The 14,277-nt window shown below is 54.5% G+C and overlaps 1 protein-coding gene across 1 annotated transcript; it reads right to left on the minus strand.

Moving 5' to 3' along the window:
• Positions 1-553: 553 nt before the first annotated feature.
• On the minus strand, positions 554-12,160 carry CACNG1 (calcium voltage-gated channel auxiliary subunit gamma 1). The gene is made up of 4 exons (XM_043585069.1): positions 11,770-12,160; positions 2,642-2,716; positions 1,495-1,632; positions 554-1,313 (listed from the first exon to the last, which is right to left on the minus strand). Exons 1-4 carry the CDS (start codon positions 12,002-12,004, stop codon positions 1,087-1,089), a joined length of 675 nt encoding a protein of 224 aa, XP_043441004.1. The 5' UTR covers positions 12,005-12,160; the 3' UTR covers positions 554-1,086.
• Between the last annotated feature and the right edge of the window lie 2,117 nt (positions 12,161-14,277).

The raw sequence follows: 14,277 nt of genomic DNA on the forward strand, positions 1-14,277 counted from the left end.
TTCTGGTGTGTGTTTGGGGCACGGAGCGCGCAGAATCTCTCTGCCGACTGTGTCTGACTTAACGTTTCTGAGGGTTGGGTAGACGTGGTGGGATTCTGGAAGGCAGAAGAGTGTAAATTATGACATTCCGCGTGGCCCTAAGTGTCTAACTGCTAAGCCCTGCTTCCTGATGTTCCTCGTAACAAAAATCCAGCATCTGAAACCAGACACGTGTGGCTGTGGAGCTCGAGTGCTGTGTTAGCTGGGGCTCTGGAAATAACTCCTCTTTATTTTGAACCCCTTGCCTAGTCAGATGGTCTCTGCTTTCTCCCAAAGAAGATCCCAGGGCCCAGAGATCCAAGCTGGAATTCAGCCTTTATTGGTAAGTTTTATTGGTAAACAGGACCTCATCACCCCCTCTTCCCTACAGCTCTCTACAAAAGTCCTAAACATTCACCCCCCTCCCGGGGGGGGGGGAGGTGATGGGAGGGACATTCTTTCTTCTTCAGGGTCATGGGGCCCCTGGGGCGTGGCCAGGAATCCAAGCAATTTCTGTGCAAGGTGCAAGGAAAAAAAGTTTTCAAAGAGCTTTTATTTCAAACCACAGTCAGGTTCTACCCAGTTTAAAAAAACGCTCCTCAGGCATCTTGGAAACCAAGGAGGGAACGTTCAGTTCACTGGAAAGGGTGTATCTTGTCCAGGAGAAGGTGGGAGTGGTTGGCTACTGGCTCTGGCACACGCCCAGAATTGGTACATGAGCACAGGGCGTCCCTACAGGGCTAACAGAGGACAACTGGACCCAGTTTATCAAAGACAACTGGCTCAGTGGGGACAACTCTGACCTCCAGGGGAAGGTCTCCCTCACCAAACACCTGTGCACCTGCTCGCCTTGCCTGCCTCCCTCCCACCTGGGCAAGTCTGGATCAGGTCCACTTGCTGGATTCCCAGGGGGAGACTGTCACAGCCCAAAGAAGGGCTCAGAGAGGGAAGCAGCAGCGGTTGTCGTGGGGTAGGTGGCACCGGGGAGAGGTAAAGCTCCCGCCTCCTCTCTAGAACGTTCTGGGCCAGGCTCGGCTTCCTGAGGGTGGCCGGGGGGCCCCCGGAGGGCTAGTGCTCGGGCTCGGCGTCCATGCAGGACTCCCAGGGGTTCTGGGGCATTCGAGGCAGGGAGAAGAGCAGGAGGGCGAGGCCGCCGAGGAAGAGGAGGACGAAGGCGGCGCAGGCGCAGGCGAAGGACCAGGAGTAGTAGTACTCGATCCAGACGGTGTGCTCGCTGTCGATCATGCGCTTCACCGACTGCCGCGTGACCTCCACCGACACGAAGATGCACAGACCTGCGGGCCGAGCGGGGCCGTCAGGGCCCTCTGCCCAGACCGCCCCCTTCCCGGGCTCGCCCCCCCTCCCCCCGCCGGCCACGCCTCTTCCCTCGCTCGCTGTGTTAGTCAAGGGCGTGGTCGCCGGTGCCCCCACCCCTGTGCCAGATACGCGGGCCCGGCCCCCAGCCCCAGCCGCTACCTGCGAACGCATAGAACATGGACGCCGGCCTCAGCAGGTAATCCCGCTTCTTCCTGAAGGACAGAAGCGCGCAGATGGTCCCCATGATGATGAAGCCGAGGCTGAAGATGGCGATGGCGGCGGCCGAGATGCTGTACTCTGCGGGACAGGAGGGCAGGTGCGACGCAGCGGCTCAGCAGCGGCCGGGGCGAGGGAGAACGGGGGGGGGGGGGGGGGGGGGGGGGGCAGGGCCGCGCGTCCTTGTGCCCATTACACTGCGGAGCACACTGAGGGTCCGAGCTGAAGCCCCTCTCCCAGAGTCACGTGGCAGGTCAGGGGTGGGGCCGGGATGGCAACAGACCTGCCCTTCCCACGCCCCGCGTGGGGCCCTAACCCTGGGGTGGGGGTGGGGGGGCAGAGGCCTGCGACGCCCGCCGGAGCCGTGTGGCCGGAGAACTTTCTGGAACGGAAAGCTTCCTGCGAGCCACGGGCCAGAGGGCGGAGGGTGGTCTGTCCAGGGACGCCAAGCGGCGCTGGAAGTGTGGCTTGTTGCAGGGCCACGCGCGCGATCGTGTGCGTGTGGGTGCGTGTGTGGCACGTGAGGATCTCTCAGAGCGAGCGTGCGAGCTCACACCCCGTGCGGGGGTCCTGCGCACACGTGCCGAGGTGCTTCCGGGAAGGCCCCACGCGGCGCACGTGCTCCTGCGCCCCTTTCTCCTGCACCGCCCCCCCCCCCCCCCCCCCCCCCGCGTCCCTGCTCTCCTGATTCCCTGCGGGTGACAGCGGGGCCACGGAGGGAATCGGCTGACCCACCAGCCCTGAAAACCAGCGCAGGGGTTCTGAGAACTTGTTCTGTTTCCCGTCGCTGCGGCCGCCCTCGGTCACCCTCGGCCTCGTGGGAAGACGCATTCCTTCTGCAGGTGTGGCACCTACCGGGGACCGCGTCTTTGCAAGCGCTCCCCAGCCCTGATGATGGAAGCTCAGGGTGGCCGCCCGGGTGCTGCGCTCTCGGAGGGTGAGGGGGCCGCGGCTCTGACGCATCAGGACCAGGACGAGCTCCCTTCCAGCACAAGCAGGGGCGTCGTTCGTGCCAGATGGTTTTCTGGCTCAGCAGCCTGTGACAGTGGTCGCTCTCCCCGACCCTCCCTGCTTTCCACCAGGGGCTCACCTTTCTGAGTAGTGACTTCGAAGATCTCGGAGGTCTCGCCTGGGTTAAAATGCCTGAAGTAGGAACAGTTTTTCTCTGCAAAGGAGGGAGGCAGCCTGTGAGTTGAGAGATGGGGCCTGCAGCCTGGCCAGAGGCTCCAGGAAAAGAGGGTGGGTGGGACCCCGCTGGTCTGGCCGGCCCTCATCTCCCTAAACCCTGAATCGGGGCTGAAACAAACGTCTTTCTCGGACCGTTAGACCAAAATATCAGGATAAGGGCGTTAAGAAGCCATCTTGGGGCCCCTGGGTGGCATAGTTGGTTAAGCGTCCACCTCTTGGTTTCTGCTCAGGTCATGATGTCACGGTTGGTGAATTCAAGCCCCTCGGACAGCACAGAGCCTGCTTGGGATTCTCTCTCTCCCTTTCTCTCTGCTCCTTCCCTGCTCGTGTGGTCTCTCTCTCTCTCTCTCTTAAAATAAATAAATAAACTTACTTTTTTTTTTTTTAAGAAGCCAAGAGTTCTTCAGGAAGCAAAGGCTGATCTTGTCAAGCAGGCACCATAGTACTGTGGGTACTGAGCCCATTAGGCAGATGGGATAACTGAGGCTGAGCACCCGGTTTGTCAGGGGGTGCAGGGAACACCATCAACAAAGGGCCAAATGGTTGTTCTCACCTGGGGCTCATTCTGCGTCCCCCCCTCCCCCACCAGGAGACGTTGGGCAAAGTCTGGAGACGTTTTTGGTGTTACAACTGGCAGGCGTGTTATTGGCATCTAGTGGGTAGAGAGAGGCCGGGAATACCGCTAAACATCCTACGGCTACGGACAGCCGTGCACAACACAGAATTGACCCGCCCCAATGTACCAGTAGGGCTGAGGTGGAGAAAGCCTGGTCACATCAAAATCTAGGGCTGTGTTTTCTATCAATATCTGCGTCCATCCTGATGCACTGGGACTGATGGGGAAGGATGTTTTTCAAAAGCTTTCCGGAACACTCTGATGCTCAGCCACTTTGGGAAGCCCTGCTCCCTTAAAATGCCCCACAAAGAGCTCTTCTGAGTAGGTCATCTGGAAGGACTTGGGTGCAGGGTAGAGCACCTCCATTCAAGGGCCAAATGTGACTATCATGTCATTTCATCGGACCCTTGGCACCCGTGACCAAAGAGGCAGCCCAGAAAAACCTCCGTGGTGAGCTGTGTGTTCTACATCATAAGCATCAGAAAAGCCACGGAAGATTTGTGGACAGCGGGACGAAAAATCTGCATTTGATGGCGGGGCAGTTGAAGGACTCAGAACAAAGAAATTCGTGCTGGTTTTAAATATAATTTCAGGCATAATTCCTCTTCTGTTTTTCTCCTTCAGTTTCTCTTGTAACTTGACATTCTTTAAAATCAAACGAGTTCTTATTGCTTATTGAATACAGTTTAATATTCTTTACTCCTTCTTTAGGAAGTAGGTGAATGTTTTTTTTTTAAAAAATCGCTTGTTTCTTAAAAAAAAAAATCAAATTAGGTTGCTTTTTACTTGTGGGGTGCCCTTCAATGATTTCTTTTTCCTGTGGGTCCGTGACCCCTCCACTCCTAGCTTAGATGGCATCTACTGGTGTGCATTCAATTTTTCACTTTCGGGCTACCTGTAAATTATGAGAAGATGATTATTGGCGTCTGGTTTCTTGTGGAAGTGGACCTGAGGTGTTTCCAAAGTCATAGCTTTCATTGGGATTCAGGCTTTCTTCTGTCTAACCTAAATCATCTTATTGCCACTTAAGCCCATGGCCTGGCACTCTTTTCCCCTCCCCCAATGTCAGTGTTACTGCTGCTCCCTGGCTGAGAAAGGAAATGACCCCTGGAGATGTGCCTGGTTTAGCAGCAGTAAATGTTCTGAGCGGTAAACAGCCTCCTCTTTGAGCTTCTATATTTAAATCACTTTCCTTTCGAGCGGAGTTACCTGGGGTGTCTGACTGCTGGAGGTGATGTCAGAAGCAATGCCGCTCTCTTCTCTCTCACGGCTTCCGGTGCTATTTTAAAGCACAATGCAACCCTCTTCGATTTCTTAGATTATTAGCTATAGCTTCTCTTGAATCACCGCTTCAGAGTGGCTCGGGCTATGTCGTAAGGCTCCGCGTGTCTCCCTCTGGACAAAGGAACATTTCTGTTTCATTCCTTAAGGGCCAATTTCGGTTGTCACTGAAAACCCCCTGAAAAGAATCGACTGAATTCAAGTGTATTTCAGCTGCTTCCCTGACTGCTCGCAGTCTGTGAGTTAAAAGCCTTCGGAGTAGAGGGCCGTGAGATGAAGGCCCATCAGAGCCCGGCCAAAGCGTAGCTCTTTGGCCGTTTTGGGCTGCTGAGGCCGCTCTTACACGCAGGTAGTGTTTGTGTGTCAGCCTCCGCCAGGTCAACAACAGGCTCCGTTCCGGACAGACCGCTGCCTGCGTAAAACCCGTCTTAGCTCAGCCCCATAGTGGGATGCTGTCTGTCTGGGGAAGCCAGCCTGTGGATTTTCTGGGGGAGATTTTCCCGTTCAGTGGCCCAGGTACCCTGCCCTATTCCCTCTCCTCCTCCATTAAATGATGTCACGTGTGGGGGATGGAGGTTCCCCAGGGAGTGGGGTTCCCACTCAGGGCGTCTGGAAGTGTCAACTTCTCTCCGATATCGTGGAACCGAGGGCTTGAGAATGGATGGGCCGGCCTTGTCCCCTCTCTTGAACGTAGCACGCGAGGAAGGCCAACGTCTTCTGCCCTGAACCCGGGAGTAACGTCCGCTCCGGGACCCCATGGCTGTCTATGGAGGACAACGAGCCCCCTTGTGGTCCCTGATGACTCCAGCAGGGGTGGGGGCGCCATGAGACCCAAGCGTCACTCCGGACACGTCCAGCACCAACAAGATGCTCGTTCAGGAAAAACCAAGCCGGGCATCTGCCTGCCTTTTCCCCGGCTCCCATCCCAACGACACAAAGCTCAGGGCTTATAGCTTCGTCTTGATGGACTATAGCCCTTCACGGGGCAGAAGAAGCAAGTGCTTTGGATCCAGTGTCAGGGTGATGATCCGGGACCCATAATTAAGAACTCCGAGGTCCTCCAGCCTCCTTTGTCTCCACCAATGGCTCGTGGTGATGTTAGTATTTGTATTTCTGGGGGGTGCCTGGGTGGCTCAGTTAAGAGAGTGACTCTTGATTTCGGCCAGGTCATGATCTCTCGGTTCGTGGGTTTGAGCCCCACATCAGGCTCTGCGCTGACAGCACGGAACCTGCTTGGGACTAAAAAGTTGAGTGGGCTGTTCCTTAAAAAATATGGTGAACTCAGCTATTGAACTTGACCGGGGTTGGAATATTCTGGCTCGCCAAGCACTCTGGTTAAACGAGTGACTACACAGAACCGTATCTAATTGTGCCGATTTCAAAGAACTGAACAGAAGACACATTTAACTCCAACCTGAACTTGAGTTAATGCAGGTATTTCTTTCTCTGATTCTCTAACTTACACGATTAGGGGATGCTTCTGGGTTGTCACCCAGAATGTCTCAGCGTACCCATTACTGGTTGATGTAGACTTCAATATATTAAAAAAAATACCTTGTTAATTGATACAAAACCAAGGGAACTAGCGATTTAGGGGTCGGAAAAAACATTTCACTTACTTGTTACTTGCATCAATGCCAGGGTTGTCTTGACCCTTTTTGTAAAAGAAATTCTTGGTGCTCCTGGCAGTGGTTTCTCTGTGCTCTGATGGAGTACCCGCCCCTCTGATGGAAGACTTTTGACAGTTGGGTTGGAGAAATCCTCAAGACCCAACCCCAGAGTGTCAGAGCATTGCTGTTCTATGGTGGGGGGTGGGGGAAGGCTAGTTATAGCCTGGGTCTCCAGCATGGGCTCACGTGGAGGAGAAAGAAAGCCCCTGAAATTCTTGGGGTCTGTACCGTCATGTTCTTTCATGTGGTTCCAGTCCCTGCACCGAGCACTGGAAGAGAAGATGGGCCATAAGGGCAGTGGGGTCCTGGGGCAGTCTGTTACCTTAGCCTAAAGAGACAGAGCCCGAGAGAAATAACATTCTCCCTAGCCCAGGGGCAGGGGATGACCCCTCTGGGATGACTCACTTGGGATTTTAGGCAGTCGGCCTCTCCTCACAAAGGAAGAAGACCTTACTCTCATTCTAAAGGCATTGGAATTGACCTCAGATGTCAATCTTGTGCATGACAGTCCTTCTAGAACTCTTTGGGTCAGAAGAAAAACCAAATTAGACAATTTGCGATCTCTAGAGCCATCAGCAATCTATATGGTTGCATGGGACCTTGAAAAGTCTCTCTTGAACCAGCTCCTGGTCCAGCTTCTACTAAACCATGCCACGTCAAAAGTTGGCCTCTTCTGTGTTTGCCTGGATCAGCAGCTTTTAGGGGCTGTGTTTGTACGCACGGTGGGGGGCATCCTATGGGAGTGGACTGGAGAGGAAGGGGGGTCTGGATTTGAGGCTTGGGTGTTGAAGCTCTCCTTGTGAGATGGTTAGCGTTGGGAAGGCCATTCTGAGCCTCAGTTTTCCCACGTGTAGGATGCGAATCACCTGAAGAATGACAGGTATAAAGTAGTATACTGTAGTGACCAAGAAGGTGACTTTTAGGGGTATGACCTCTGACTGCTCTCCCGTGGTAGTTGTGTGACCTTGGTCAAGTTACTTAACCTCTCTGTGCCTCATTTTCTTTATCTGTAAGCCAAGATGATAATAGTATGGGCCTTATAGAGGATTTTGTGAGAATTAGATGACTGTATATATATTTATATTTGTTGTCCCACTGCCTTCTGGCCTCCATGGTTTCTGGAGAAATATCAGCTGTCAATCTTATTAAGGATCTCTTGTATGTGATGAGTCATTTCTTGCTGCTTCCAAGGTTCTGTGTCTTTATCTTTTAGCAGTTCTGATTATGATGAGTCTTGGGGTGGATTTATCCTACTGGAATTCCTGAAGCTTCATGGATTTGTAGATTAAGTGTTTTTCATCAAATTTGGAAACTTTTCAGCTATTATTTTTCACCCATCCTTTCTGCTCCTTTCTCTCTCTTTCTGTCTCCTCTCCTTCTTAATATACACCAGCATTATGCGTATATTGCTTCATTTGCTACTATCCCACATGTCTCTGAGGCTCTGTTCATTTTTCTTCATTCTTTTTTTCCCCCTGTCTATTCCTCACGTTAGCTAATCTCAATCCGTCTATCTTCAAGTTCACTTATTCCTTTTTGTCCCTTCTCAGATCTGCTATTGAGTTTTCCATTTCAATTATTGTAGTTCTCAACTCCAGAATTTCTACTGGGTCCTTTTAAAATAATTTCTATCTCATTATTGATATTCTCTATTTCATGAGACATCGTTTTCATCTTTAGTCCTTTAGGCTTTGTTGCTTGTTGTTCTTTGTATCTAAAATAGCTGATTTAAAGTCTTTAAGTCCAATATCTGGCTTTCTTAAGGATCTCTTGACTGGTTTTATCTCCCTTATGTACGGGCCATACTTTTTTATTTCTTTGCATGTCTTGTGATTTTTTTTTTTAATTTAGAATTTAAATTTAGGGGCACCAGGTTGGTTGAGTCGGTTAAGCGACCAACTCTTGATTCCAGCTCAACAGCTCTTTGATTTGTGAGTTCCAGCCCCACGTTGGGCTCTGCGCTGACAGTTGCAGGAGTCTGCTTGGGATGCTCTCTCTCTCTCTCTCTCTCTCCCCCTCTCCCTCTCTCTCTGTCCCTCCCCTGTTCCTGCTTGTGCTCTCCCTCTCCCTCTCTCTCTCTTTCCCAAAATAAATAAATAAGCATCAAAAAAATAAAATAAGGGGCGCCTGGGTGGCTCAGTCGGTTGAGCGTCCGACTTCGGCTCAGGTCACGATCTCGCGGTCCGTGAGTTCGAGCCCCGCGTCGGGCTCTGCGCTGACGGCTCGGAGCCTGGAGCCTGCTTCCCATTCTGTGTCTCCCTCTCTCTCTGCCCCTCCCCCACTCATGCTCTGTTCCTCTCTGTCTCAGAAATAAATAAACATTAAAAAAATTTTTTTTTTAAATTTAAACTTAAAGCTGGAAAATGTGCATCATACAATGAACGCCTCTGGAAATCAGAGTCCTCCCGTTTCCCCAGGGTTTGCTCCTGTCGCTGCCTGTTGTTGTTTGCTTAGTGACTTCTCCTGATTAATTGTGGAAAGGCTGCACACTTTGTCACGTGTGGACACTGAAATCTCCGCTCAGGTAGCTCGGCAGTCAGCTCACATTTGGCAAAATGCTGGGAACTCCTACACCTCCCAGCCTTTACCGAGGGGCTGAGCAGAGAGAGCTAAGTGCTCCACGAAGCAGCCTACGTTTCTGCCTTAGCCTTGACTTTCTGCTTGCCCACAGCCTCAAGAGCAGCCCGAGGTGAGAGCTTAGGACCTCTTCAGGGATTTCCTCTGTACTCTATGGCACTACGCATGCACGTGGCCTTCTAAATTCTCAGGATTATGATGGAGCTTTTCCAAGCCCCCTGTGGATATCTCATTCTCCAGCTTTTGGTTTGTCTATTGTCTGCCTTGCCGTGGTCCACTGCCTCGGGAAGTTACGCTATTAAACAATTGTTTCTAATTGTTTTTGGCAAGTGTCCCCTTGGAAAAAGACCGTTTCCGCCGGATGAGCTCAGCGTCGGGTCAAATAAAGACAGCCTTGCAAGTGGGGACTTCCAGGGAACCACCAGACAGATCAAATAATGACAGTTCTCTGGGAATGAGGCTGTGAAAGAGACCCAGCCCAGCCTGTCCAGGCTGCTAAATTTTCACTATTTGCAGGCTGTTGGGTTTCAAGGCTATGACAGAGTTGGGGAGTGGGGAACAGGAGTAGAGCAAGTTAAAGTGCCACAAAGCTCACCATCCTCGAGCTCTCATTGTATTTAAGGAGAAGAGGATTTTTGGAGATTCTTGGTCTGTAATTTCTTCTGATGTCATTCAAAATTAAACTATGGGTGGTGTGGGGGGTGGGGTGCCTGGGTGGCTCAGTCGGTTAAGCGGCCGACTTCGGCTCAGGTCATGATCTCGCAGTCCGTGGGTTCGAGCCCCGCGTCGGGCTCTGTGCTGACAGCTCAGAGCCTGGAGCCTGTTTCAGATTCTGTGTCTCCCTCTCGCTCTCTGCCCCTCCCCTGCTCACATTTGCCTCTCTCTCTCTCTCTCTCTCTCTCTCTCAAATATAAACATAACATTTTTTTTTTTTTACAAAGTTAAAATAGGGAAGGGAATTGAAACAATACTTGGCAGATGGTACTATGTTTGTGTTTGTGGTGGTTATTATTGCCATTCATAATAAATGAGAGAACATAGATGAGCTCTGTTCCTCCCTCTAGAAAAGAGTAATCCCACAGAGCACCGGAAAGGTGGCTGGGGAAGGCAAAAGGTGCGTGCATCTGCGGAGAAAGGAGAGGGGAGGAGGCAGGAACATACTTTAGAAGCTTGTTGGGGTAGGGCCCGGCTCGCAAGGGTGGGAGGCAGGATTCCCTCTGGGCCAGAGCAAGGAGACATACACATGGACTGTCTTGTCGGGCTCGAGGCCAATCCGTGCCTGCTGGTCCCCTGCTAGTGTGTCTCTTCCTTGTATGGACTTGCCTCGCCTCCCCGCTCATCTGCTCTGTAAACTCCCCAGACTTTAAAAGGTAGGGCCTCTGAGGACAGATGGACGGGACCGTAACGTGCATTCCCATGCACGGTCCGTAGAGAATCGGCCTCGCCCTGCCCTGCCCTGCCCTGCCGGGGGGGGGGGGGGGGGCGGAATTGGCTGCATGATGCATCTGTTTACGGGTGTGCTCGGCTGTGGCTGAGGAACGTGGGCATGTGATACCCTTCAAGCACATGTCCACGTCTGTTAAAGCCCCAGGACTCGGTGTTTCCAGGACAGCTGGGTATCTATCGACAAGTCTTCCGCATTTCAAGGGGGGTGTGAGCAAGGCAGGGGCTTCCTAGAGCCAGCGGGAGGGGAAGGAGGAGGAAAAAGAGAAGTGGGGGCAATGGGCTTTGGGCTCCTCTGTCCCACACACAGACTGCAAGGTCTCCAGGGACTTAGCACTGACTTCTCTGAAGGGCAGGGTGCAGGGAACCCCCAGTCTGATAGCAGAGGGAAAGCCTCAGAAAACCAGGTGGGAGACCGCCCTCGGCCCGGTCCACTGCCACCTCAGAGTGCTGTTCGTGAGCCCCGGGAGGGACTCACGTTGCTGAGCCCGAGCGCCAAGCAGAAGTCACCATATCCTTTGTCGCCCCCAAAGTCACTGGGGCGTCGTGGGCAACGCGTGACTGGAGCCCAGACCTTCGATTCTGCACACAGGGCTCTTTCCTCGGCGTGTGCTGTTTGCCACGGGCGTGGAAGGCTCCACGTTTGCAGAATAGACCGGTCACCCTGCTACCAGGTATCCTCACAAGGAGCTCGCCTTTGATGTGCGGCTCAGTCACGTGGTGGGAGATTGAGGAGTGCGCTTAAGTCGCAGCAGGAGGAGCCGCTTCCCGGCTCTGAAGGGGTCTGAGCTCAGAGGGGGTGTACCAAGTGGGTGGTTCACCTACACCCAGGTCCCGCTTTACGGACGTGTGACCGACGCGGTCGGCCAAGGCCCTGCACACAGAAGGGACCCCCGCTTGGCTCCAGGCCTCGCTGTCCCCGTCTTGAGATTCTTAAAGACAATGGCAAGGAGCCCCGCGTGTTCCTTCTGCGCTACGCCCCATACGTGTCGCGGCCGATCCCGTCACACGCCCAACCTGGAGGCTGGGGAGCGACCGTGCCGGCCGCACGTGTCCCTTCGGCCCGAGGACGTAGGGCCGCTTAGCCTGTCTGTGCGGGGGAGAGAGTGGGGCCGGGCACACCCAGAAGAGTGGCCGCTGCTGGGCTGGGAGCCTCTAGTCTGACGGATCCACGGATTCTTCCGGGAGCCTCTGGTCCCACCTGCGCAGCCCTCGGCTCTGGGCGCACGGCCCGAGGCCCCAGCAAGACAGAAACAGCTAGAGACAGACGGCCTTATTTTACAAGCCGGCAGCTCTGGCCTCCGGGATGACACATGCAATCCAGATCCTCCTCCCTGGGCACAGGGGGCTGGGCGCTATTCCTGGTCTTTCCCACAGGCACCTTTTCCAGGGGGATGAGGGAGGGCAGGAGGCGGGCACGGGATCAGAGAGTGGGTACGTTACCCCCAGGCAGGGAGATGGGTCCGCAGGTCTTGTCCTTGCCGTCACTCGTGACAATACGCTTGATGCAAATCCGCCAGAGGCCGAAGTGGGCCGCCTCGCAGGTGGCGTTGTGGTGCTCCACCTCGGGGCTCAGCACCGCCCAGTGGTCGGTCACCACGGCCACCAAGGCCAGCACGATGCCCACCAGGATGCAGAAGAGGGTCGCGCGGACCTTGGGCGCTTTGGTCTGGGACATGTTGGTGGCGGAGGAGCGGGCGCCTTCGGCGCGGTCTGGTGGCGGTGGCTCCCGGGCAGGTGGCAGCCAGGCTGGGAGGTGGCAGCGGTTATGAGCTGGGGGTGGAAGCTAAGTTTAGTGTGTCCGGCTGAGCCAGAGGGGGCTGGCCTTGGGGCTGAGGGACACCAGACGGGACTGAGCAGCTGCCCAGACGTGTCAGGGGCCTGAGGGAGGCTTCTATTAATGCACTGCTCAGGCGTGTCACTAAGGATAACTTCTGCTCAGGTTTCAGGGCTTTCTTTCCCTCTTGGGACCAGAAATACCTTTGGGAGAGGCGAGGAAAGAAGGCTCTAGATGGTGACTAGAGATCGCCACGATTGGCAGCTCCGGATACCTGAGTTGGAGGTAGTGAGGGGCAGGCCACAGGGGGCACCTGCTTGCTCTGGGCTGCAGGATAAGGGGACACTGCCGGGTAAGGGCAGGGGACCCTGGGGACACAGGGGACCCTTGTACTCTCACACTGTGCAGACCAGTCACCAGTGGAAGGGATGAATGGGTCCTTGTCCTGGGAGTCTGGGGGACCCAGGATCCTGCCCAGGGACATCTTGGGGATCCGCCCTCCCAGGCATTAGCCTCAAGCCCTAGCCCATCCCCAAACTGCAGGAAGATTTCAGGTGTTTCCTGGGCCTGGCATTGCCCAGCACCGTGCCCGGGGTGAGAACACTATTTCCCTTTCGGTTCTCCTCCCATCCCCCCAACTGGGTCCAGAAGGAAAGCTCTGTTTGGGGTTGGCAAGTGTCGAACACCTTTCTGATGCTTGCAAACCAAAGAAAAGCCCAGAGAGGGCAAAGAAGCCGGCGGGACCTGACTGTAGTTCTGCTTTTATCTTACGGTTTTCATTTTACTTCCGTTAAAGATTTGCCACGTACGTTTTCATTGACGAGATAAATGCATTTCAGTAAAAAAGGACAGAAGTAGGTTGTTCCACAGGTGACTACGAAGAGGCTGATGGGTGCGTGGATACAGCAGGGGACAGAGGAAAGCGGGCCGGCCTGCGGAGAGTCCTGCCTGCCCGCGCGCCCCCACACCCCTCCCGCATTCTGCACCTCTCTTCCTTTCCGGGTTTACCAGTTGCCCCTTTTGGGGCCGCTCCAAGAGCCTGATGTGTGGCCGGGAATAGACCCCTGAGCCGAGCGGCCTTTTGAGCTTCAAAATCCCGGCCTCAGGTTGACGTAGCGTGACGGAAATTCTCTGCCTGTGTGCGAGAAACACTCAGGCGTCACAGACCATTAAGGGTAATGATGATCGTAGGCACGGCTCATCCGGTGAGTGTTTACTATATATCATGTGCCCTGCTAAGCTTCTCCACGTCACTGTCTTTAAGTTTCACACCGCTCCATAAGGTGAGTGCAACTGTCACATCCATTTTACAGGTACGGATACAGAAGCAACTTGCCCAAGGTCACACAGCTGGTAAACGGTGAAGCCAGCTCTCAGAACCCAGAGCCCAACCTCTGAAGCCATGGTCGGAGCCAGGAGGAATGGCCAAGATCTGTTGTGACTACTGGTGAGCACAAGTTTCCTTTTCCTCTACCCTTCCAAGCTCTTGGCTCGGGCTCCCGTAACAAGAGAAACACATACTGGGGCGCCTGGGCTCACCTCTGTGTTGCAAACCAGCCTCCCCTTCCGGTTATAACCTCCCGAGAGATCCCCCCTCATCTGTGCTCCCTTTCTCTCCCCGTCCCCGGCTTGTGTTCCCGCAGGGGACTGGCCCCCTGAGAGTGCCTTTCTGTGTCCGGGCGGGCGGGCCTTCTCCAGGGGGAGCTCCCCGGAGCAGAGGCCTGGCCCAGGACCCCAGCCCCTCGCACGGCCCGTGGGCCCAGCTTCAAGTGCCAGGTGCCTGGGGTCCTCGGAGGGACGTGGGGTAGCCCGAGGCAGACTCACCGTGTGCCAGGCACACCCGCAAAGCAGCAGTCAGGGGGCGAGAAGAAGGTTCCGGTGGTTTAGGACAGAATATCTAGAAAGAAGCACTATATTACGACTTAATTTCAGCACTACAGGTAGATGGGAAGTCATTTGAAGAAATAGAGATGTACTTTGAATCTCCGGGTGCGGTGGGGGTGGGCATCCTGAGCTCTCCGGTGCGGGAGCCGCCGAAGGTCTTGGGAAGGGTGCTGAGTGGGGCCTGGCCCGTGGGGTACGCTCAGCATCACCGGCAACCGTGGACCACGCAGCAGGCCCATCACGGAGGCCGGGCTGCACCTTCCCTCGGCGGGGACGGGGGAGGCAGGAGG

This window comes from Prionailurus bengalensis, chromosome E1, assembly GCF_016509475.1.
Source record: "Prionailurus bengalensis isolate Pbe53 chromosome E1, Fcat_Pben_1.1_paternal_pri, whole genome shotgun sequence".
NCBI lineage: Eukaryota > Metazoa > Chordata > Mammalia > Carnivora > Felidae > Prionailurus > Prionailurus bengalensis.

Excerpts from the sequence above, each read along its gene's own strand:
- CACNG1 (XM_043585069.1), bottom strand. The coding sequence starts at position 12,004 with ATGTCCCAGACCAAAGCGCCCAAGGTCCGCGCGACCCTCTTCTGCATC. Across the intron at positions 2,717-11,769 it reads ACCCATCTCCCTGCCTGGGG|AGAAAAACTGTTCCTACTTC; the intron begins GTAACGTACCCA and ends CCTCCTTTGCAG. Across the intron at positions 1,633-2,641 it reads CGAAGTCACTACTCAGAAAG|AGTACAGCATCTCGGCCGCC; the intron begins GTGAGCCCCTGG and ends CCTGTCCCGCAG.